The sequence below is a fragment of the Schistocerca nitens genome, chromosome 1, assembly GCF_023898315.1.
Source record: "Schistocerca nitens isolate TAMUIC-IGC-003100 chromosome 1, iqSchNite1.1, whole genome shotgun sequence".
Taxonomy (NCBI): domain Eukaryota; kingdom Metazoa; phylum Arthropoda; class Insecta; order Orthoptera; family Acrididae; genus Schistocerca; species Schistocerca nitens.
This window is the reverse complement of record NC_064614.1, coordinates 793,576,661-793,603,439: the sequence shown is the minus strand read 5'-3', so window position 1 is coordinate 793,603,439 and position 26,779 is coordinate 793,576,661. Positions and strand designations below refer to the sequence as shown.

Below are 26,779 nucleotides of genomic sequence, written 5' to 3'. Positions count from 1 at the left end.
GGCCTGCTTCCATTTCTAGTTCTAACCAAACTTAGAGTTACAGGCGGCCAGTTAATGCCTAACGTTTTACTGCATTTCCCCGTTATTTCGAAAAATTTCACTGAAAACATTTGCATGTGTCATACTGTACTACTGATTTCACGATCAAATGCCATGTAAAATAAGCACAAAGTATCGTAGTTGCTTCCTTATATTGGCAGATAAAAGTTATGGTACACTATGTGATCAAAAGTATCCGGACTCCCCCAAAAACATAAGTTTCTCATATTTTTATGACGCATTGTGCTGCCACCTACTGCCAGGTACTCCATATCAGCTATCTCAGTAGTCATTAGACATCGTGAGAGAGCAGAATGGGGCGCTCCGCGGAACTCAAGGACTTCGAACGTTGTCAGGTGATTGGGTGTCACTTGTGTCATAAGTCTGTACGTGAGATTTCGACACTCTTAAACATCCCTAGGTCCACTGTTTCCGATGTGATAGTGAAGTGGAAACGTGAAGGGACAGGCACAGCACAAAAGCGTACAGGCCGACCTCGTCTGTTGACGGACCGAGACCGCCGACAGATGAAGAGGGTAGTAATGTGTAATAGGCAGAAATCTACCCAAATCATCACACAGGAATTCCAAACTGCATCAGCATCCACTGCAAGTACTATTACAGCTAGGCGGGAGGTAAGAAAACTTCGGGCCAGCGTGTAGTTATTCTTTTCTTATCTGCCGAAGGACAAGCACTGGTTGACATCCATCGAGGAATGAAGAATTTACTATTCATGATAACCAATATCACTGAAATTTTATCCCTATTCATCGTCATTTTGTGCTTCAGTTTCTTTTTATGTCTTTCTTATCTAAATGAAAGGACTGATCCATCTTATCAAAATTCTTCTCACTGCGCTGGCATGTCATCATACAAAATTTTTAAAATACTAAACAGACCGACATCTCGGCTGCTTTTGGAAGTCTTATCCACTTTTGTGTGTTTAATTGAAACTTAATCAACATGAGTGGCTGATGATATAGCAACTACCGTCTAGTTGCAGGACCGAAAAAAGCCTTACTATTACAGTTTTACTTTCTCTATTCAGACTTGTTAATTACATTATTACTTCCAGTTACATTTTTCCAGGCCTAGGCTCATAGAATTTCAAATACATTACTCTTCCTTCTGCATTTTTTCTGGGTTTTGGTTGGGAGAGGAAAGAGGGTGGCAGGAGAATTAGGTCTATCTATGGATTTTTTTTTTATTTGGTCACGAGTAAAGCCAAGTGAAGTAAAGAAAATTAAAAGGTAATATTGATAACACCATATTACCCGTTTACAAACTCTACCTCTCCAATATTACAGTTCTTGATACTTTCAACGTTCTCATGCTATGTTTAATTGTCGATTGAGGCGCAGTTAAGAAAGATAAGACTAATTATGCCAATCAATTGATAAAAGTTTGGTTCTTATTACGACAGAATTTTAACTGCTGTGAGAACAGTCTCTGCTACTACTTCGTTGTGGGTGAAACGGCGTTGTGTAATTTTCAGCGGTGTATTCTGCGAAATAAATTAACAGTAATGCATCTTTGTTGAATGTGGAAATAGTCATTCAAATTATTTGTAGTGTCTTTTTTAACATTAGAACTCAGCACCAAATAGAAAAAATCTAATTAGACCTACATGTTTGTTTTCCAGAGCAACTGCAAGAAATTAGAAAAATTAAGCTGTCTAGAGTGGTTTGCGATAACACAGACCTCATCGACACCATACAGATCTATCCTATGGTGCTGCCTGATCATGAGATGTAAGTATTTGTTTTAAGAATGCATGCTATCTGTTGATAACGAAGTCACATGTGTTTAAGGTCCGCTTTGCGTCGTATGCAATATTTTTATATTGTTTATTGTAATTTATTTTTTATTATTATTATTTATAGTACATATTATTATTATTTTATTAATCTGTAGTAATACAGACGACAAAGTTTCTGGAATCACTGATTCCTTGATCACCCTGCTGTTCTTCATTCAGAAATGCACTTGCACTAACGCTTTTAGGGCCATGTGAAAGTGTCACTACACTGCTATTACTGTACGACACAGACACCAATTTCATTGTTCACCCGATCTGTAGCCCGATATTGTTCAGCCATCAGTGCTAACTATCCGCCCCCGGTAGCTGAGTAGTCAGCGCGACAGAATGTCAATCCTAAGGGCCCGGGTTAGATTCCCGGCTGGATCGGAGATTTTCTCCGCTCAGGGACTGGGTGTTGTGTTGTTCTAATCATCATCATTTCATCCCCATCGAAGCGCAAGTCGCCGAAGTGGCGTCAAATCGAAAGACTTGCACCCGGCGAACGGTCTACCCGACGGGAGGCCCTAGTCACACGACATTGCTAAAACTACTGCAAACATATGAAACGGCGTCGGTCGTAACTCACTGTGGTACTAATTTTGTGCAGATACTGCGAACTACATGACCATGGCATTTTTCTCTATGCACTTTATTGTTGACATAAATAAGGCAGGAGGTATAACCTTCTGGAGAAGGACACTAAGCGCCCGATATCAGCGAAGAAATTAAATTTTGTTTTATGCAACTGGTTGCTAATTATTTTATTATATCCCCCTCCCCCTTACACATTCACTATCCTATCAAAGTGTTTATTTCAGAGAGGTGAACACTGAATAATTATCCCAAAATTATGGATGCCAATTTAGACCGCCTTTTCATTACTTCCCCAGAATTTTCCTTATAAATCATAGTTGTCCCTGTAAGTGATTTGATGTGATCGTGCCAAACCATATTTTCTTCGTAACATTAGATGTTTGAGTTGTGTGGCTTCTTTCAGCGGCCTTCCAGTAATAATATAAATTTGTGGTGTCTGTTCTTTCGTACATGTCCGTAAGAACAGACACCACCCATTCATGTAATTGATTCGCCTAGATGGGCAATGGATCCACCTTCTTCACTGTGAATACACAAGTACATCCGACCTTCTGCGAGAATCTCAGAGTAGCGAGCATGGAGGAAATGAAAGGGGACTGCGGATGGGTGGTCGACCGCAAGGCGTTTCGAGATGGTCCATTATGTTACGATTGGCGCATTGTTTCACGCACCTGGAGCCTACTTACCAGTAAGAGCCGGCCGCTGGTGGCCGAGCGGTTCTGGCGCTACGGTCTGGAACCGCGCGACCGCTACGGTCGCAGGTTCGAATCCTGCCTCGGGCATGGATGTGTGTGTTGTCCTTAGGTTAGTTAGGTTTAAGTAGTTCACAGTTCTAGGGGACTTATGACCTCAGCAGTTGCGTCCCATAGTTCTCAGAGCCATTTGAACCATTTTTTGAACCAGTAAGACGTTGCCCTACCTTTGGGCAGGATGCATGCACTCATTCGGTTGGAAACAGCGTCATGAAGACGTTGTATCCTCTTCTGAGGCAAGCTGGACCACAACTGTTGTAACCGGTCCCTGATGTTCTGGATACTGGATCTGGACCAAAGCTGACGTCCGAGCCGGTCCCAAATACTGGCATGTTCTATCGGCGACAGATCTGGGTACCTCGCTGGTCACAGGAGTACTTCAACATCACGCAGACAGTTCACGCAGACACGTGCCATATTTTGACGAGCGTTATCCCGTTGAAAAACGGCACAACGGTATTGATGCATGGGAGGTAACTCATAGAACACACGATGTCCGTGACGTATCATTGTGTCATCAGAGCTTCCTCACTCAGTACCAGCTGTCACATGCAGTCTTATTAGATGCTCCACACACTATGGTGCCAGGAGTACCAAAGCACGGAACCTCTCTCCAGATACCCCTGCCGCTGTACTGGCCGACGATGGTCCTCCATGGTAGTTCAGAATGCGACGCCATCAGCAATCCATGCTTTCTCATCACGACATCACTTCAGACGCAGCCGTTTGTGTTGCAGTGTTAATGGCCGCTTAAGTATAGGACGGTAATTTCTCTAGTCCGGCTGCTGTTACTCTGTTACAAGGAGTCCAGCACTGGTTCTCAGATGTCAGACGTAGATAGGAACGTGCTCACCACCGCGATCCTCCCCTGTGGTGGTCATACGTGGTCGACCAGAACCTTGTGGACGAATATGGGTGCCCTCACGTTCACTCGTCCCAGAATGACAGGCCGTTGTCACATCCGAGTGCGCCACTATCTGGATATTGCGCGAATCGACCAGCCGCCCAAATGGAGACCCACAATGATCCATCTTTCAAACTCTGTCGGTTCTTGATAGCGCTGTCTTCCACGAGTACCTGGCATCTCCGTGTTCACAGTAGTCACTGAACATCTGACGCTGTTCACGCCTCTTATATACCCTACCAGGCCTGGCAACAACACTTATCACGAACAGTACTAATGCACTCTGACGGGAGTTCTGCATGTCACAGAGAATTGTAGCTCTAATCGTGTACATACCTGCCGCTGGTGCGAATGTGTAGGAAGTTACATTGACATTTGACTATGTCTTCTGGGCGCTTCATTTATTGTGAGACAGTGCATCTTGATGAAGGAAAGCTGCTGTATTAGTTGGTAACGATTCATGAAATAAGGTAGATCGTACATCGTTACTGAAGTCTTCGTCAGCTAGTTATGGAATACCACTTTAACCTCGATTTATGAGCCTGGTCTTTGAGTTGGGAAACTGCGAATGTATATTGCGGCCCAAGACGGTACAGACTCTGTTCAACGGTACTGATTTGAGGTCACGTTACTTGGGGTAGTAGCGTTCACACCCTACTACGTTTTCGGTCATAGAATTAGCCTCTATCTTGATTTCTACATTCTAAGAGGTTTGTGATAGTGATTTGCCTACTCTTTGTCAGACTGTGACATCAAAATTTATGGTAAGCTAACATTCAATGAAAAAAGTGGACTTTCGTGAAAAGTCTTTTAAATTTTCCCACTGTTACCAAAGAAGGTAATCACTTGTATATTACAGAATCGTCAGGAAACAAGCTGTGTGCTGCTCAAATACTGGACAGTCCTTTCAAACACGAGGTGTTTATGCTTTCAAACACAAGGTTTTTTCACAGCATCTCACCGATAGTCTTTTGCGATCGATAGACGAGAACAGATGGTAATTTTTTTTAAGCAGTCGTTTATGAGTTTGAGACAGCGGTAAGGTTCTTAGGAATGTACACAAAAAGCACTATACGACAGGCAGTTTGGAATAAGTTTAAAACAAGGCTTAGCCTCACTACATGCTTCACACCTAAACAGCAATGACCGTCTGACTCTGTCGAGCACGGCAGGATTGTGCTTTTATGCCGCGAAGAGCATTACTGATTTGGCCAGTCAGCTCAGCGCTGGCGGCAGCAGGACTAACGTATACCACTCTTACGTCCTGTTCACAGAAAATAAAAACCAGGGGCGTCAAATCAGGCGAATGTACTGGACACACTACAGGTCCTACCTCACAAAACCAATGTTCCCAAATATCAATAGCCAGATGCGCTCCAGCAGCCGCGCGGGGTAGCCGTGAGGTCTGGGGCATCTTGTCACGGTTCGCGCGGCTCCCCCCATCGGCGGTTCGAGCCCTCCCTCTGGCATGTGTGTGTGTGTGTGTGTGTGTGTGTGTGTGTGTGTGTGTGTGTGTGTGTCTGTCTTGTCCTTAGCGTAATTTATTTTAAGTTAGATTAAGTAGTGCCTAAGCCTAGGAACCAATGACCTCTACAGTTTGCTCCCATAGACCTTACCATAAATATCCAATTTTTTCCACTCCAGCATCAACGCTGAAATGGGCTGAGGCTCCAGTTGGATAAGTATGATATTCAGAAACAGACATTCACGAATGGTACAGTAAAGGGTGGAAATAACAGTTGTTCAAGACGTATGCTCTTCCACACACCTAAGGTTGTTTGTGGAGTGTAGGTGTAGATGTATAATTTGTTCACGACACTCTGACCCATCTTTCAGAGCTGTGTGGAAATCCGTCTATTCAGCGTGCCCCACGAAAATTTGTGACAGCTTTCGAAGGATTGTAAAGGGTGTCTTGAGAAACTATTCGAGTATATGAGACTATGTCCGGAAACATAATCCAGTGACGCTACAGAGCGTTGAAGCTACAGACGCTAGTATCTGCAACTAGGCTACCACTTCGGCAGCAAACGTGACTTTGTACGCTAACGGACAGCTGACAGAAAGTCTCGCAATGTTGTTTGTTATTCAGTGATCGCGATGATTGCCACGATAGTCAGTGGAGAAGATGTAGCTTCGTAGTAGGCAGGCCTTGTTTCCTACGAATGCGATGCTCTGTTGCCTAGATGGATAAGAGTTTTGCGCATAGATTTCCATCCGCCGTGTATTTGTCTCCTGGAACCCTGTAAAATCGCCTATGTTTTTCGGTACAGAGGAGAAAAATAAACTGCAAAAGGAAACCCGTGTCTGAGACTATCATCGACCAAGGCAACAGACCATCCTACCTGTTGTGTCCTGCACACTCGTCTCTTATAAAAAGCCTAAGGGATGCTGCTTTCTCGGATAGCTATACAACAGTTCAAGCAAATCACATTAATGGTTTCTATTACAATAAAGTAGATTGACAATAGTTAACTTTGGGTCGCGAGAAATTGGCGATATGCAAATAATCAATGTCCTTTGCTATATGCAATGTCCATTCAAGCAAGTGTATAAATATTAATTTTAATAATGAGCAGCCTCAGTTGCATCGTTTACCTAGAATTTACCAAGGTTTCAGCCGGTATAACCCAACCTTCTTCAGAATAACAGTATCTACCGTTTGTCTATTGTGGACATCGTCAAGCTAAAACTACAAATCCATAAATTATTGTCAGACTGTAAAACTTATCTCAGAGATAAGATAAGATACAACCTTATGATAATTTATGGATTTGCAGTTTTAGCTTGACGATGTCCACTATAGACAAACGGTAGATACTGTTATTCTGAAAAAAGGTTTGGTTATCTCAACTGAAACCTAGGTAAATCCTAGGTAAACGGTGCAGCTGAGGCTGCTCATTACTAAAATTAAAATTAAAATCCATGCAAGCAATTAATATAAGGCACAAGTCTCAGTATAACAGTTAGGATGAAGGCTCGTCTAGTCCGGGTCTACTATTGCGCGTCTTCTACTGTCCGGCAGAGGCTGGCAGCAGCGGCGCTGATATTCTCTTCGGCTAGAGGCCGCTCCTGTCGTGGTGCGATCCTAGTCAGCGTACTATTGACTGACGTCGTCTCAGAGCCTTCTCTGCTGTTGCGGTCTTCGTCTTCGTGCCGGCGCTAGTCTTTACGCCGGAACACCACTCGTAGCAAATAAAGTCTGTCAAGCAGTAGCTAGCTCCATTTTCTCCACTGACTATCGTGGTAATCAGCTGCGATCACTAAATAACTGACAACATTGCGAGAGTTTCCGCCTATAGGCCATCACCGTACAAAGTCATATTTACTACTGAAGGCGTGGCTTATTGCCGGGCGCCAGCGCCTGTAACTTCAACGTTCTATAGCGTCGTTGAACGACGTTTCTGACCACAGGTTCCTATCCTCGATTTGGTCCTCAAGACACCCTCTGCAGCCCCTCGAAGTTTGTTACGACACCCTGTAAAAGAACATTTTTGGAGGGTGACTACCAACAGTTGTCCAGTAATGCATAAAATGCGTGTTTGACCATCAGCTGCTCTTATTTTAAACTCAAATATTGACCGGTTTCATCCAGAGATTGTTTTCACGGATTATATCCATAAGCCGGCAGCGGTGGCCGAGCGGTTCTGGGCGCTTCAGTCCGGAACCGCGCGACTGCTACGGTCACAGGTTCGAATCCTGCCTCGGGCATGGATGTGTGTGATGTCCTTGGGTTACTTAGGCTCAAGTAATTCTAAGTTCTAGGGGACTGATGACCTCAGATGTTAAGTCCCATAGCGCTCAGAGCCATTTAATTTCTATCCAAAGATACCAAACAGTCACATGTAGCGTACAGGAAATGTTACTAATTCTTTTCGAAGGAAGTGCAGAATATACATGAATACTTACAGGGTTAAAACAGTAAGCCACAACGTCAAATCTGTCATTGTTTAAATAATGGCCATGTCTCATATCTAGAGCATGTCATGAATTCCATTATGCGACACAGGACTTTTAGATAATAACAAGCGTAAACAGATCAATACTGAAGAGAAGATCAGAAGCATAAGTATTACAATCGTACAAAATATTGAGGAGTTGGTCAAAGATCTTTAGAAATTATTTTCGTCATATGGTATAAAAATATCTCGATGACAAGTTTCTTGCTAAATGCGTAGGACTGGACTATCTTTGGTGAACGTAAACAGAAAACGAAGTTGTTATCCCCAAACATAGAATAAATCGATTTTACAATACAAGGCAAAAAACATTACAGAACCCTAATGTTGAATAGTATTATAATCATTGCATACACCCGATGAAATGTATATAAGAAAACGTCAGTTGTATCATAAACGTAATGAAAATAGTATGGAAACTATTATTATTACGATTATTAATCATTATTAATTATATCATATACTAGATGTAATTTTTTTGTATCTTTGGAGAGAATCCGTGAAGATGGCCTGTGACTAAAACCGGTCGATATTTGCGTTTGAAATAGAAGCAGCTGATGCTCAAGCATGCGTTTTATACCTTGTATAAGCCTGACACAAAGACAGCTGAAGGGGTGGTGGGGGAGGGGGGAGCAATAACGCAGGGGCAAGAAGCTGCAGTTCCATCGTGCAGTTCTGACACTACAGATGTGCCATCTAATCTGGCGTGGCACCAGAATCACTTCATAACGGCTATGGTAGACTACTGTTAGATGCCATTTTTGGCAGCGACCAGATAGAAAACACTAATGGCCTGGAGTTGTAACACCTCCGTTTTTATCCCGACCTGATCTGATCGAATAGCAGCCCAATATTTAGTATTAACATGACCGTGAACCTAATGGGGCTGGTAATCGGAATTGACTGCTACGGAAGTTGTTACTTTCCAGTTCGTCCTGTTCAATACTACAATACTGAATGTGTGGTAATAAGGAACACCAACGCAGTTTTACTAATTACGAACTTATATTCTTCTCAAAACACAAAAGGGAGACAGTCACTGCCTTCGTCATACATATCTAATTACGGCTCATCTCAGCACAGGCTTTCTTCATTTGCCATTATCGTCACACGCTAATTCATCACTGCATCCAACACTGCAATCCAAGGTTAGGCCGGCGCGGTAGACGCGAAACTAAATATCGGCACTAGTAACGTCACTGATCACTTTTATAAAGATACTTCATCACTTTCCCGGTATTTATTTATTATTTAGGGGCCTAACCACGGCGATGGTGACACCCTTCTCGGTTAAAAACCCTGTATTCCAATAATGGCCTCCAAACACACACCATTCCCGCCAACCACTATGGCGCATCTCGACACTCGCTCTCGCAACACGTCACAATCGATTGTTCGCCCTATCGACCTGTGCCGAGTGCAAAGTTCTAGTAAGGGCCTACGGACCCCTTACAGAGTCTACCAACTCCTATCAGCTTGTTGAGGTCGTTGTGGATAAACTGTAGCAGTTTTACACATGAACGAGCACGCATTTCGCTAACACCAACCTTTCTGTCGCCAGCAACCCACGAGTGCCGTGCCGCAGCGGAGTGATCCCAAGCATCGACCTCACCAAGTGGGCAGAGTTCGCTGTGCCTTCGGCGCCGGCAGCCACCTACGTCAGCAACATCGCCTCCGTGTTCGACGTGCTCGGCAGGAGGAAGAAGAAGTAAAGCAGAAGTGGCGGCTAATCCAGAATGTACTGGTGTCTGGTCAGCACCGGCATTCTCCGACTTACTCGAACAGATGACGGCGATCACGAACCGCTGCTAGGGGGCTGTGCACCAAACAGCATCTTGGGCCAGCTACGTGGACAGCCACGCCGTCGAAGGTTGTGTCCGTGCCACCTCGTGCAGTCTCTCTTACCTCCCAAAGTACCACCCACGCGACAGCACGTGTCACACGTGTACGCCAGTCACATGCAGCGGAATTCTCAATCTGCACGTACTCTTTAAGAATGCTGTGTTTACAAGTGAGAAGTGAAGTTGAACAGTAAACTGTGGTTGAAAACTGCAACAAACATAACACGAACGGTCGTAACGCAGTATGCTAGTGGCTGCTCAAGGACCAATTAGGTCTGTGTAATAAACTATTTTGTTAAGTTTCTTCTCGTTGCTATTACAAGAGAGTATTCATTGCTCTGCCTACAGTATGCCATAATCGTCTTTTACAGTGTGTCGACTTTGGCTCAACGATTTGTTCCTTCTTACAGATTACATATCCACTATTTCGTTTATAAATCATCCATAACTTTCAAACCAATGTTACGAATCTCAAGCGACTGTGGACGCTTACATATTACATTTAATATTCAACCATCATCTTCTGTGAAGCAAGATAGTAGTCATGTCAGTCTTCGCAATTGCTACGACTAACGGCAAAGTGTATTGTGTCAAAACTCCAAATTGTGCTACGTTTGACAATTCCCAAGAACTATTTGTAAAATATCTTTTTGGGTTATAAGAAAATATTTATTTGGCTTCAGTAACATTACACAGCTGTTGTGACATGCTCTGACAGATAATGTATAATCATTCCATACTAATACCATAAGGTCTTGGTTTCTTGTATCATAAAACACCCTAGAGGTAGTTATATATTTTTGTATGTCTGTGTATGTAAACGAATAATTAACGAACGAACTGTAATATACTCGTATGTTAAGTTGTTTATATAGTTACAATATCTGTAAACAAACTGTATATAAGAATCTGATGCGCAACCTTTGGTGTCAGCATGTCAAACATAAGTTTACCCTTTTTTTATCGCTTATACATAATTTGAGTATTAAATTCCTTATATTTATTATATTTAATGATATTCTTTTTATTAATAATAACCTCCTAAACTGAAATGTAATGAATTGTTGACAATTGTTAAAAACACTAGTTGTTCAGTGACTGTTTTATTCGAAGCAGAAACACGACACGTTTTATGAGCAAGCTTCATCATCAAATGTCACGTTATCTTTAGATGTAATTAAAAATCGTGATGTTACATTGTCTGAACTACTGCCGACCTTAAAGTTCAGCAACATTTCTAACATGTAGTCGCACATAACTCAGAACAGAGAACTGAATGCACGGACGTGTTACTGAACATTAAGTTCTCTCTGATATTGCATGATGCAACGCCCTGAAATGTATTGTGAATGCATGTCTTTCACGAGCAACGATGTCCATTTGAACTGTAATCCTGCCTCATCCCCTTTTTTTAACAGTACATCTTTTTTGTACTCCTCTTTTATATTAGTCCCACTTGGTTTTTTTTTGGTACTTAATATTAATCACATACTTGAGTACTTATCATGTGTCTTTACAGGGTTATCGTAGATTTTCACCAGTCCAGAACTGTCATTTAAATATCCTAGTTTTTGGAAAAAGTAAATTGTACGATAGCGTTGGAAGCTGAAGAAGTGAATTAAAATTTGCGCTGGAGCCGGGTGTCGAACCTAGGTTTTCTTGCTCACTAGGCAGATATGTTGACCATTACACCACCGCAGCATTATTGTCAATAAAGCTGCACAAACTACCCAAGTCAAATACCCTCCGCAACACAAACTCAGGGAAAATTTAATTTAAAAAAAGTAAATTCTGTCTACAGATAACAGTGATTGATACATACCATACAATCCTTTTCTCTTCTTCTAGACATAAAGAACACGCTTTTAATCGTGGCAAGTTCTGGTGGTACACTGGATATTTTCACTCTCAGACAGCACACGGTGTGCAGTGCGTCCACGACATGCCTTTCAATCAATTTCCAACATATGAGCGTAACCAAACATGATTAAAAGCGTGTTCTATCGTATCTAGAAGAAATAAAAAGAATAGTATAATCCAGGTTTTTCTTTGTTGCTCTTACCACTGCTGTGTGCAACGTTAGAATTGCTTCGGTGGCACTTCCAGTTTTTCTAAAACCAACCTGATCTTCGTCCAATGCCCATTCAATTTTTCTTTCCATACCTTCGTATATTGTTCTTGTCAGCAGTCTGTAAGCCTAAAATGTTGAACCAACCGTCCGATAGTTCACTCTTTCAGTTATTCGTGTCTTCATAGTAGTTTTATCACAAATCTTTTGCTATTCTGTTTCAATGTGATTCTTCGTCTCGTGTTTCGATGTACTTAGCTTCTAATTCCTACGCCTCGCGCAAGCTTTAATAACTCCGTTGGTATTCCATAAACTCCTGGTGATTCAAGTGCGCTCGAATCATTTGATGCTCTGCCAAACTGTGACTGCGTTAGTGGATCATCCGTTTCTCCCACACGTACATCCCATCCTTTTTTTCTGCCACGTCTTCTGCCTCCCCGATATCTACCCTGTAGAGAGTCAGTCCCGAAGAATGGCGAGAGTCGCTTTTTGGAGTTAACACAATGGCAACGCGTAGAGTATGTAAGGAAAGGAGGACAGTTTGCGCCAGACTGAAGTTTCGGTCGGCTCTTTGTTCGTACGAATGGTTGACATGTCAAACGGCAGCAGACGCGATATTAGTATCTGGCCTCGAGTCCTGGTCCTTAGCATACTCGCAACTCGGCATAAATGTTCAGCACTGAGTATAACCCGCCAACGATTGAGAATAAGACTAACTACGCACAACAGTTAATCAGCTATCGCTGAGCAAGCAATGTTCAATCATAGAAAAATTATCGAGCAGTGCTAATGCATTTTCAGGTTGAAAACTAACGGTATGTTTCTCCATCATTATTCATATTTTCTTGAAAATGAACTTTCAGCTAACTTTGGTCACTCCAAGTCTTTATAAACAGTCCGTGACGTAGACTGTCTTCAGTTATTTGTGTCGGCTCTCGGTAGATGTGACTCGGAACGCATCCTATCTGTTGATACACATATCACCGCTACATCTAGCAACCTATCCTGGAGACAAATCACTTCATTCTCTTTCAACACTGACGTCTGGCAATCTTAACTATCAGGGAAGGTGCTTCGTCGGGCTGACAGTTATAAATGTATCGCTAACCATACCGCGCTGGAATTCTCCCGCCTTTATAAGTAAACATTGCTATATTGTCTCATTACTTAACACGTATAGAACAAACCGAAAAACAACACAGCGAAAGTTCCTTTACGCCTGTCTCTTATTTGATGATATTTTTGTAGACCTGATATATTTCTTGTCTATATCTCTCGTTCAACTCTGGATCAGCTAATTCGTATACATTTTCAACAGGTTTGCCAGCAAATTTGAATATTCCTTCATACAAGTAAAAAAACGTTTCGATCTGTCCTGCTTCCTCATAGCATTCCTATGGCTATCTGGTCTCGAATTCTGAACTTTGTTTGCTTTATTTTTCTGTCATGTCTCCTTTTCCTTAGAGCTTTCTCCTGATTGTTGCTCTTACAGTCTCATTTAAACCTTTTCTTTGTTGTTATAATTCCACATTCTCTATTATCAAATTGAGTGTTACTTCTCCTTTCATTACAAAATGATGTGTGCTTTCATGTGCTGAGCAGTTGATTACATTCTTGAATATATCAACGCATTTTCCCCAGGGGTTTATGTCAAAATATGCTAATTTACTTTTCCACTCTCTGAACACTGCGGACCATTCTCTCGTAGTATGGTTTTTGGTGAACCCTCTTCTCCGACATATTTGCCCACCTTCGCCACAACTGTTTTTCCCTTCATTTTACCGATTAGTTATAATTTTATAAGCTTAGTAAATACGTCAAACATAATGAAACTGTATCAGCCTCCTTCAGTAGCTCTGGGTAGCGGAACTTCAGGTGCTAAAATGTTTTGCATGTTCCCTTGGACAGCTTTATTCATACTTTTCATCTTTTGACAGCTGCTTGTTCTTCTTCCCGTGTTCTTGAAAGTGACGGTTTCTCCTTAACTGTTGCAAACATTTTTACATTCCAAAGGGACAATGTCTGAGCTTGTAACGGAACATATTAAAGGCTTTACTTTCCCAAAGTATGCGATACCCTCCAAATTCAACCAGTTTAATGAGTAGTTATGATTATAGAAAAGTTATTGTGTATGTTAACAATGATTGCACAACATGTCTCCATAAACAGTCAACCCATTAAATTATACTGAATAACTGACCCACACAAAAGTTTATATCACTTGATCACTGATACAGCAAATGTCATCATGAAAAACACTAAGTTTATCTTAAATAATTAATATGAAGTACGAAAAATAGTGGCCAACTTAGGTATTTTGGATCTCCTTAAATAAAAATCACCCAGTGAAACCTATTTGTTCACTAGGAGCGTTTTCACTCAGTATTCACATAATCAATCCTATTTTAGACGAAAACCAATGTAATTCTTAATAATTCATGTTACTTACTTATTTATGCAAATTAGAGAAGTCAATTGACAAACTTCTAAAAAATGGCCTTTTTGTAACAGAGAATTATTCTGTCAAGTCAATAAATCTGTCTGTCATTTTCATAACATGTTAAATTATGTCACTCGATGCAAATTAATAACTTTTCTGCACAAATTATGATAACAGATGTACATGTGACTTATAAACTATATCTCTTTTTAGTAGTTCTTTGACAATGTTATAAATACAGGCAGTCGGAGGCAATCGGGGGCAGTCGGAATGTTACTTTGGTGAAGTGTGTTTCTGTGTTATTGTTTGGGATGGAAAAACAATGCAAAGAACATGTAAAGGAAGTACTACTTTGTGTTGTGTTATGGTCTTTGGTGGACAGTGGAATTAATATGGCCACCAAAGTAATAAATATTTGATGTTTACATATGTGTTGGTTTCGCTCGTTCTTTATCATCAAAAGCACATGAAAAACACGGGACCTCATGTGTTTACCCTAGACAACCAGATTTAGAGCCAGCATCAGCATCGAGACACAGCAGCGATCCAGCAAGCAGCAGCGATTACTACAATACAATACATTGTAATGGCGCCAACCTAACATCAAGTGCTAACAAGCTCCGTAAATTGGAGTGAAATAGTGCGATAACAGCAATTAGCAATATCTACGACTTAGGCGGACCATTTACAAGCTGTATGTAGTTCATTAATTTGCCATAAACTTCTCAGGTCAACCAATTTTCCAGTGTGAATAATCTTACCTCACCCTGGATGGGATTCTTGTTCACTTTAGCTCCTATTGGTTCCAAATAAGGATTTTCCTCTCGCAGCTGGTGTAAACCTTTGCATATCGTTTTAATCTCAGCTTCTTGCAGTATACTCGTACCTTTCATGTACATAATTCTGTATATTCCTTTTGATTTCATTAACTTTTCTTTCTGTTTCATTTCTATGAGCATTTAGAAAAGTGTGTCTGTTATTACTTTCTGTTCTTGTTTCATGTATCTTATAACAATATCAAATTGTTGTAGAAGCAATGACCACCAGGTCAATCTATCATGTAGCAGTCTGCCCCGCTTCAGATATATTAAAGCTTTTCGTCAGTTATAATTATTTTATGGCGTCCCTAAGCATAATAAATAAACTTTTACAGACTCCAAACAATTGCTAGAGCTTCCTTTTTAGAGATGCTGTAACTCTTTTTGCTGTTTTCCAATCCACAGCTGATGAAGGTCATTCCTCTCTGTTGTTTTCCTCTGTCCTCCACTATTTCTTGAAACAAATGGCATCCTCTCCCTTTATCGTTTGTGTCAGAGGCATGAACATTTAACGTAGTGCAATATTTGAGAGCTGGATAACATTTGCTTGATTAGCTCATACACTCGTTGGCATTCAGTTATCCACATCTAGATGCTGCTCTTCTCGCACAGCTTCGCTGAGTTTGGACCATTCAACACTTGACTAGGAATGAATTTATGATATTGATTTCAGTTTCTTTTTCTTTCTTGGAGGAGGTGCTTGCTTGATGGCTGTTATTATCTCTGGGGCAGGTTAATTCCTTTCTGCGATATGTAGTATCGTAAAAATTTGACCCTTTCCAGTAAAAAATTCAGATTTTGGAACTTTCAAAGCCATTTCTGCTCTAATGGCAGAATAGTTCTTCTCGTATCTTGCAGGTTCTTCTTGCTGTCCGTTAGTTACTAACATCTTCATAAACAGTCAATCCTGAGATAAGCTTGGTTATCAGAATTTCATCCATTGTTGTTATGAATGCAGGCATTGACACACAGATTGTGAATAGTATACAATCTTAAACCGATAATTTTTCCCATTTTCGATTTTCTTTTGCCAAGGGCTGCCGTCTGTATCCACATATTAAATTATTACACGTCATATACATATATCGAACTTCCTTTAGTACGTGCATGATTTCTGACATATTATCTGGATTATCGGTTTCGGTGTCTATGAACTTGTCGACATGCTGTGCATCTAACGCTACTCACACAATTCCATTGCATTTGTTTGCAACAGTTTTTTTTTCGACCAAATTACCACATTCATACCACACTGTTCCAATTTGCTGAGTTATTCTGTTACTGCAGTCCTTTTGGTTGATACGGTTTCAATACAAACTGTTGACGATGTTTCACTTTAAGCTTATATTCATATTGCATATGATCCTAGGTTGGTCTGAAAAAGCTGCTTATATTTAGTTACTAACGTCTGTAACAACTCTCTTTGTTTGGTGATGATATTTTCAATGCTGTTCACGTATTCCATTATCTACTCCTCTACTGTTCTGCTGCTTGTTGCTGCCCCATTGTTGCAGCACGCTTCTCGCTCTCTTCAAATTCATTCCATTCGCACTCTCTGAGTTTTAAGTGACATATTCGTACTTCCCCTTTTGCTACAACTCTGTAGAGGAGTATGCTTTCTGCCCAGCATTTCTTGTAAACTCGACATATTTCGATCCACAGTCTATTTTAGCTTCATACTTGCTTAGCGTCTCCATTTCAAGAACAATGTCAACACTGATATCAGGTACTGCTAAAGACTCGTGTTACACTTTGAAGTTTCCCAGATTGATGGTTCAATAAACTTGCTACGTTACTGGTTTAGTTAGTGCTCCTGTGACGCCTTCAATTCTGACTTCAGTCACTGACATCGTTACCACTTTACTGCTGAGATGGCTGTAACAGTACTGCCGCTGTCTACAAGAGCTGTTCCCTGTATTCCACTTCATCTCTATTAAAGGCTGATAACTATCATTAGTCACCCCATTGTTTTAATCCACTCTTAATAAACATTCATTTTCTTCTTTATGTTCACACATTGTTAACATTTCCTGTTTGCTGGTTTCTTATTGTTTGTCGACAGGTTTCTTTAAAACTGGTTCTGATACATATGCCAAAACTTTGAATAGTGGCTACCTCCATAATTTTCTTTTTCTTCGAATTTACCAGTATTCGTTGATTCTTTCAATTATACTGCGAATAACGTCAGGTTATCATTCTCACTCGACTCAGTTCATGCCAGTTTCAAAATTATTTGCTCCTTTCAACTTTACAATGTTTTGTATTAACTGTTACTTCATATTCTTCTTCTCCTACATCCTCCAGACTGCTGTGCCTCCCTTACCTTCTCTTTTCCTCCTCTTTACTTGGACCCTCTTTCCTCGTAACAGTCTCAGATTCTTTCTTCCTACCACCTCCCTCCTCCTCTTATTCTGTATTCTCTTTTCCTTTCTAGTCCTCTGTCTCCACTTATTCCTTTTTACCAAAATCTTCTCCTGTTTTGTCGTTTACATCCTCCTGCTTCTCATTATCGTCGCTCTCCTCCCTTTCTCAATCATCCACTGCACGTGTCTCGCCTTCTTGAGCTTCTTCCTTCTCCCAAAACTGTCATCTTCTTCTCACTATTCTTCTGTTTCAGCATCTCCTACCTCTCCTTCCATTTGATTGGCATGTTCATCACATTTCTCTTCTGTTTCCTCATGAGTATCTTCTGCTCCGATACCTTATTCGTGTTTGACCACCAATAGAATTAATGGTCTTCAGATCTCTTCCTTCACTTCATTTTTGGCATTGCGGATTACTTTCATGTTTACCTTCCTTCAGCTCCAACCTCCTTTACTGTAAAGTTTCGAGTAGTGACTCTGCCTCCCATGGATTGTAGTGTTTCTTACTGCATTTATCCAATTCCATATGCTCCGCTTCCTGTTCTGTGTTGTCTTGAGTGACGTTACATCGATTAGCGTCAGTGCTGTATCCCAAGTGGGATGTTTCGCTTGTCTTGCAGTGGCATGTGACGTCACTCCCATAGCTGCTACTGTCCTCTATACTTAGATCCCCACTGTGCCTCACTACCGGTGACATCGTCCCTTCCATCTACGTTGTCACCATTCTTACCACTCCTCTTGTTGCACTTGCTGCTGTGAATGTCTGTAAACAGATTCTTCTTCACTCTCCCTGGTCATCATGTCCGCGTTTGTCTCCTGAGCTGTACTACTTATGATATTGTCCTTGCAACCTGCACCAACTAATTTGTCCTGGTTGCCATCTTGCGCGTGTGCAGGTTTTCACAAACACAATATTTGGTTTTGCCAGTCGTTTATGATTTTATCTCTTGCCATTTCTTCTCCTCCCCCCCCCCCCTGTTTTTCCGTTGTTTTATCCATAGTTATGTCTTCCTGTGTTTTGCGATTGTTATTTTTTCTAGTCTAGCCATTCATATAGTTCAGTTTCAGTAATAATTTGTTACAGAAGTGTGATTCCGCTCACCCTGCTCTCCTCAGAAAACTATCTTCATCCTTTCAGGTTCCTCCACCAACCCCATTTTGTACTCTGACAGCAATTTCGCCTGTAATTCTGGAAAGAAGGAAGAAGGAAGATTGGGTTTAACATCCTATCTTCTTCCATCAAACTGCTGACCACAACTATTGTCTTCATTTTATCCCAGTGTTACTTCCTGGCAGATATTACTGTGTGATGGACCGTGACACAGACCCAAGACCGTTGCCTTTCACGGGCAAATGCTCTACCGGCTGAGAAACCCAAGTTTTCACGGCCTGTTCTCACAGTTTTACTTCCGCCAGTACCTCGTCTCCATCCATTGTATTCCTATTCCTCCATAGTGGTTCTATAATTTCTATGGGATATAGAGAGTCTCCTTATCTAAATTCTATGTTTCTGAACTTTGCTTTTTGACCATGCTACTCAAAATTCTCTTGCTGAGCCCCATATACGATTACATTTTCGAGATCTGCTACCTTGCTTATTTCCTGTTCTACTACAGTTGTATGTTCCTGCTTCTTGTTTACCTTGGTGTTTGTGTCCTCCTTTCCTTCTACATATTTTACCTGTTCTGCTACCTTGGCTTCCACCTGCTCTGTACAATTGCTATCTTTTTCTCAACTGTCTGTTCTGTCCGTTCCTTTACAGTTTCGATTTTCATATCAAATTCTTATCTCACACTTTTAAACTCATTCCTTAGGCCTAATTCAACGTTAGCATTGACACCTTGTAACTTAGTCTGGTTTGATGTTGTCTTACCTTTCAGTTTACTTTGATTTTCTTGCGTTTCCGCTTCTAGTTTGTCTTGCCCTGGATTTACTTCGGTTTTCAATTCTTCTTTGAGTTTGCTCTGTCCAGCCAGCGTTTCAGTTTTCAGCTCGGCTTCTATTTTTGTTTCTGTCGTAATCAACGTCTCTAATTTACTTCCAGTTGCTTCCATTTTGCTTTCTAATGCCTTAATCGTGTTAAATAGTTCACTGAGGATAAGACTGGTACTCATTTCTCCTGATGGACCTGCCTATACTGTAGTATTTGTAGCCGCTGATTGTACTTCCAATTCGGCAGTGTCATCTGCCCTTTCCTCTTACTGTACTGTGCTACTTGCTCGGTCGATTCATTAATTGGTGATATCTTCATGCCTTTTAACCTAGCTTGTGCCCTAGTAAGAATAAACTGTCAAGTAATCTGTATTCCTTATCCAAAAACTGCTGAAATCGTCTAAACGGGCGCTGTCAAGTGTCTAGATTGATACTTTCTCGGCTGGTCCCGGTGGAGGTTCGAGTCCTCCCTCGGGCATGGGTGTGTGTGTTTGTCCTTAGGATAATTTAGGTTAAGTAGTGTGTAAGCTTGGGGAGTGATGACCTTAGCACTTAAGTCCCATAAGATTTCACACACATTTGATTTTCACACACATTTTTTTGATACTTTCACCTAACCTGATTACTGCACTTGCCAATGGCAGGTGACATAATTCCACTTGGGCACACACTTACACATAATCACTTTCAACAAGTATAAACATAAAACCACAATAATATTTATACATGAAGATTTTTTCCACCGTGTACAAGCTCTAGGAATTGATCAGTGAGAGAATATGGAACAAAAAAGGGCTACCGAACTTATGTCCGGAAATGCATCGTTTCCGTGCTAGAGACCATTTATTCAATCATATTTTGTTACAGAGACTGCGGTCTAATACGCGCTTTACCATGCAGCCGCAGTTACAGTACGTATGGATTCCTCCTAGATGGTGGTACTGTTCCTTTTACGTCATGCCCTAGCGCCCTCTCCTCCCATAGTAATTGGTAATGTTGTGTCCGATTCAGTTCTCTTGCTGATTCACCTTGTAGTGGATGTGATACAGCGTTGTACACAATGGTTCCTTATTCGAATCGCGAGCTTGCCGACATGGTGTTTCCGTACAGAAACGAAAACGGGAATGGGCGGCGGGCAGAAAGGTAGTATCAGGAGACCTACCCCGCCGACAACATACACAGCATTCAATGTTTACGACAGTGTTTCGCCATGAGACAGATGAGGCCACCTTTACGCGTAGTGGCAGTTTCAACTTTCATAACAGTCACTTGTGATATAGTACACAGAATCCCCATGGTATACCGATAGCGAATCCTCAGTATCGGTGCAGCAGGAATGGCACCGTGATAATTGAAGACTGTATTTTGGGACCAGTCTTCTTTCCACGTCACCTAACAGGCCGGGACTATCGGTGTTTCTTGCGAGTGACTTTGCCTGCCCTGGTGGAAGAAGTGCCATTGATGATTCGAAGGGTTGTGTGGCTGCTACGTTATGGTACTCCAGCCCACTTCGCCTTTAACGTCCGGACGCATCTCAATAGTGTCTTCACTGGTCGATGGATCGGACGAGGGGGGCCAGTTGCATGGCCTGCTTGTTCACCGGATCTCAACCCGTGCCACTTCTGGTTATGGAGCCATCACATGGAGGCACTAGAGCAGCAGATTCATGTTGCCTTTGACACTGTTCGGATGCAGCCTGGCCAATATGAACGTGTGAGACAGGACATGCTACGGCGCGTACACGCATGCGTTGAGGCACATGGAAACCATTTCCAGCACATACTGTAACACACCATGCATTTCCGGACATAAATTGATTAGATCTTTCTCGTTCCGTATCCTCCGATCGATCAATCCCTAGAGTTTGTACACGGTGGAAAAAACCACCTTGTATAATTATTTAGACAGATAAGTTAATCCTCAGCTCTAAGTGAATGTTTGTGCTTCAGTGTAACCATAATGGATTTTTTGTGTAAAATTTAAGAATATTTGAACTGTTATGAATACTTAAACTTCCTGACTAATTTGTATACGTAAAAGGGAATACTGGGCATAAACTGCACCAGATGATGTCTATCAAACGATTACAGTGTGTGGAATCGTGTGAGTCAAGTTCAGTTCTGATAATATAATCTGAAGTGAAATGATATAATGAACGAATTGTTATAAAACAAATTTCAACTACAAAGCTATTGTTGACATTTGAAGTGAATAATAACATATCATTCAACATTTTGCTGTCAATAAGTAGATGTTCACTGCTCTGATTAAATAGTGGCACAAAAGATTTGATGTGAGAAAGTTCTGTATTTGAGTGTAAACTAGAATATGTTTGTGTTTAGAGTTATTACTCTGAAATAACTGATGCAGTTAGAACGTTTTTTAATGTCGTCCACGTTTATAAAAATTCTGCTGCGTAATGTGCAAGCCAATTTCACGTCTGATAACGCTACTTTCGGGTGGCAGGTTGCAATGTCTAGGAAAAGGAGAACTTGACGATTTCCTTTTTTCATTTTGGCGTGGAAAGAGCCCAGCCATTCTTCCATACGACCACCCACCATCCACACCTTTTTATTGCTTCGCCATGTGTCTGGAAGCTTACTGAGGTCCATGTTTTTTAAACAACGCAGTTTTGCCACCTTTCCAGTCATCAGTGGCGTCTCCATTTCACCTAAAATGTTTCCACACAGCAGTACAGCGGGTCTTTCCTTGCACATTTTTCCGCCGGTGCACTTTTCATCTCGAATTGCTAGCGATTTTGTAGGCAGCTCGCGATAAAACAGTCCCGTTTCATCGACACTGAACACATCTTGCGGGTCATAATTCAGAATTAAGTTAGACAGTATTGTCTTCCATTCAGTTGCTACACTTTCCTGTACACTCTTAGCTTCCCCACACACTTCATTGCAAGCTCTCCAGCGACTTTCAGAGCTTCACTCTGCAACATGGGTACAGATAAAGGCAAGTTTTTTGCCCGCGCACTTACGAACCATTCCCACACTATTCCGTTAGTTGATCCTTTCCGGTTTTCTTCCCCTTTCTTTTCATCTGACCGTTCCATTTCCTCCATTCGTCCCAAATCTTATCCTTGTTTCTTAAAGTCTCATAAATTTTTCTTTTACCGCATTTGAAACGCAACATTATTTCGCGCACAGAGAGTTTGTCTTTCTCGCTCGCCTCGATTACATTAATCTTTTCATTAAGTGTTAACGACACATACTGTTTGTTCGACATCATGTTACTGTATCTAACATGATACTAGTCAACTGAAACTGGCAGAAAATAATGACCTTGCCGGGTAAAACCATTGTTTAACGGGACAATACCCACCTGTTTCACTGTACATATTGCAGCTGAGTGTTAGTAGATGCGCAGCTATGTTCATGTATGCGCCGGCGTGCGTCTGTAATGAGGAAAACGAGAAAGCAGACAAACAGAGCACTGACGAACGAACCGTTTCCTTTGCTGTACTTTACCGATACTGAACGTTAACTGATTCGTTGCTGCACAGAGAGGCGCGGTTTTAGGAGCACAACAGCAGCGCTTCGCTACGCTGGACCTCTTTTCTTAGTTTTGCGCCACTTAACACAGGTGTCAAAAGTAACGTCCTTGTAGAGTCATGAATAACTAATAAACTGTAATACAGTAGTACTGAATAGGCTCTTTTCCCCATTATACAATGAATTACTAAGTATGTTCTAAGATTTGCTTTCCGTTTCCGCGTTAGGCACATTCCGCTTTATACAAAAAAATCAGCATATAAAAGTGCACTGAATGCGTCGGTACTGAAATACTTGTACGGTCTGGGCAGATTTCCAAATTATACACGTGCCGATTTGAGCAAGTTTTACCGTATAACATAACTGTATATTGTGGCTGAATCATTGGAAGATAGAAGCTGGCCACAGTCCATATGAGCTGATCAGCAAGTTGACGTCCACAGCCTCATTTAATGTTGAGAGGAAACATTAATCAGCAGTACAGGCAGATCAGCCTCGTACTACAGACTGGTGCCAGGAAGGCATAACAGCAGCACGAAAGCCAGGCGCAGGTCTAAGAGGGAGGGAAGATGTAGTAAAAGCGTTTATATTTTACGTGTATCAATTTCCAAATTTCACAGCTAACTTTCGAAGGATAAAGAAAATGAAAACTAAGTGTCATGCAAGTGACAAGAATTTTTCAGATCTTACAAGCTACGTTTAACACAGAATTCTTTTCAGTTGCTTGAGTGAGGGCCTGCCAACGTGGGTGGTGTGACCGATAACATTCCAGCCACGTAAAGGCACATGCTTAGTCAGACCACACCTGCTGTCAACAACAGATCCGTCATGATTCAAGAAAGGGAAAGAGCTTCTAAGATGAAGGAAAAAATACTTGTTTCCTGCAAGCAGGCATTCCAGTTCTCACATGAAACCGAAGATAAAGCAAATTTCTTCTTCATTATTTATCCATGTGAACTAATCAACCCAAAATTTGGTGTTTCCAGCTGTATACACTGAGGTGACAAAAAGTCATGGCGTAGTGACATCTACGTATACAGAAGGCAGTAGTATTCGAACACGAGGTATAAAACGGCAGTGCATTGGCGGGGCTGTCATTTGTACTCAGGTGGTTCATGCGAAAAGGTTTCCAACGTGATTATGGCCGCTCAACGGGAATTAACACACTTTGAACGCGGAATGGTAACTGGAGCTAGATGCATGAGACATCCCATTTCGTTAAGGAATTCAATATTCAGAGATTCACAGCGTCAAGAATGTGCCGACAATACCATATTTCACGTATTACCTCTCACCAGCCAAGTGCAGCGGCGTTTGCGTAGAGTTTCCAGTGCCAACAGGACAAACAACACCGTGAAATAACCACAGAAATAAATGTAGGCTCCTAATCGACTAACATTCCCCACAAAGCACTCAAAAAACTTACTACAGTATACCGACACACGCCACCGATCAAGAATCACTAATTACGACACTTGCAATACAATGAGATAATAAATTACAATGCTTATAAAGCAATACATAAAAAGATAAAACACGAAAACAATGCCATCTCACCGAGCGAGGTGGCGCAGTGGCTAGCACACTGGACTCACATTCGGGAGGATGACGGTTCAATCCTGCTTCCAGCCATCCTGATTTAGGTTTTTCACGATTTCCCTAAATCGCTCCAGGCAAATTCCGGGATGCTTCCTTTGAAAGGGCACGACCGACTTCCTTCCCCGTCCTTCCCTAATCCAACGAGACCGATGATCTCGCTGTCTGGTCTCCTGCCCCAAACAACCCAACACAACCCAAACCAATGCCATCTACACCTAAAGCTCAACTCAATGGAAAAGTTGTTCTGCGTTGTGGAAAGGCAATATACAAGTTAGCACATCCAAAAGAAATTAAACTAAACCTAAATGCACATAAGAGATTCTATGGTTTACCTAAATCCTGGCAGGGTCCGCATGTGTAAGTAGTAAAGGGTCGCTATGTGTAAGGTGCGTGAAGTGCACTTTGAATAAACAAATGCTATCTGACATTGAAGTCAATGTAAGAGATTGGGTCGCCACCATCTCTAGCCACACGACAAATAAGAGGTTGAGCTGAGTCGGAAATTTACTTAAGTTATTCATGAGAAAAACTCATAAAAGAACATTCATTATAAAGTCACTCATCAAGAATGGGATGTAATTATTAATATGATCCTAGCATTGTTCACATGAATCAAATATTAAAATAAAGCAAAGAGTGTGAGGCCACTTTGTCTAAGAGCAGCTTGCAGCAACATTCCTGAAAACAAGATCTATTCTAAAGCATTTGTTTAAAATAAAAATGGAACACTAATAATTACCAAGGTCCGGAAAATAATAGAATGTACACACACGCAGTCGCAGGCACACAAACCTTCACACTGCATCGAGGGCGCACTTCCTACGTGAGATCGCTTCAACATATGCAATTCCTTTGTGCTACGTTCTGTTTACGGACCAAAGTCTGCATTAGGAATCAAACTGAAAGTCTGCAAAAGCGTTGCATTCCTTGCTGCGACCCAGTAAAACAATTTTTATAAGATGAGACGCAAGACCAAAAGCTAAAAGCTCCCCTCTCGCTATGAGGCAACGCGCCACGCTGTTAAATCAACTCACCCTTCTTCAAAGAGACCTCGGCTGCAGACCCTCGGCGAGCTGGAACCAGACTGACCATCTCACACACTCCAACGTCTCCCACGCGACCCTGTGGCAAGGAAAACCCAGAGATGAGGATTCCGCCACCAACCTAACACCGGTAACTTTCACACAAGGGGAGCAAACCTCTTTGCCTACCTGAAAACTACAGGGGTTGGCCATTCTGTACGACTACCGCTGATTCTGTGCAGCATACTAAATCACCGTACAGCAAAATGAAACACATCCACATTCATTTACTCGCGCATGCCAGAGGGTTCTGTATCACCGGAAAGCAAATAAAATGATAATGAAAAGGGACTACAGGACCTTTTCAATGTTCCCAAACAACGATGTATGTAATTTTTACGGATGACAGTGCACCATGTCACTTGGCTACAATTGTTCGCAGTAGGTTTGTAGAACATTCTGGACAATTCTAGCGAATGATATGGCCGTCCAGATCGCCCGACATGAATCCCGTCGAACATGTATGGGACAAAATCGAGAGGTCAGTTCGTGTACAAAATCCTTCACGGGAAACACTTTAGCAATTATGGACGGCTTCAGAGGCATCATGGCCCAATATTTCTGCAGGGGGCTTCCAAAGACTTGCTGAGTCCATTACACATCGAATTACTGCACTACGCCGGGCAGAAGTTGGTCCGACATGATATTAGGAGACATCCCATGACTTTTGTCACCTCAGTGTATTTAAACGTATAGCTTATGATGATGTGAAGATCATGTCATTGAATATGTCCTGTCGTTACTACGAGCTTCGCTACAAACAGCACCAACCATAACCGTTCATGTTACGCAGAAGCTATTACAGTATTACTAAATACATGTAATACAACTATTTAGCTGGTACGTAACACGTTTAGATGGAAGCCGAGTGCATTAGGATTAAATTGCTTAGCTACGCTAAGGACAGATGAAAATTCACTCATGCTCGTATTAGTATACAGAACTTACAACAAATATTTATGCACATTGCAAAGGTAACCGGCCGTGGTAAGCGGTGCGAGGTCATTAGAATCAATTTTAAAAGGATAGAGCTAGAAACCCGCCTATTTTTTGTCGAAAGAATTGCTCGGACACTTACTATAAATGATTT

The 26,779-nt window shown here is 41.5% G+C and overlaps 1 protein-coding gene across 1 annotated transcript in view; it reads left to right on the top strand.

Moving 5' to 3' along the window:
* The window catches only part of LOC126262357 (peroxidase-like), a 291,332-nt gene extending 280,616 nt beyond the window's left edge, over positions 1-10,716 (top strand). The window contains exons 17-18 of the mRNA XM_049958941.1: positions 1,682-1,790; positions 9,608-10,716. Coding sequence (XP_049814898.1) covers positions 1,682-1,790; positions 9,608-9,758 — 260 coding nt within the window. The 3' untranslated portion in view covers positions 9,759-10,716. The remainder of the gene's footprint in view (positions 1-1,681; positions 1,791-9,607) is intronic.
* Positions 10,717-26,779: the final 16,063 nt, after the last annotated feature.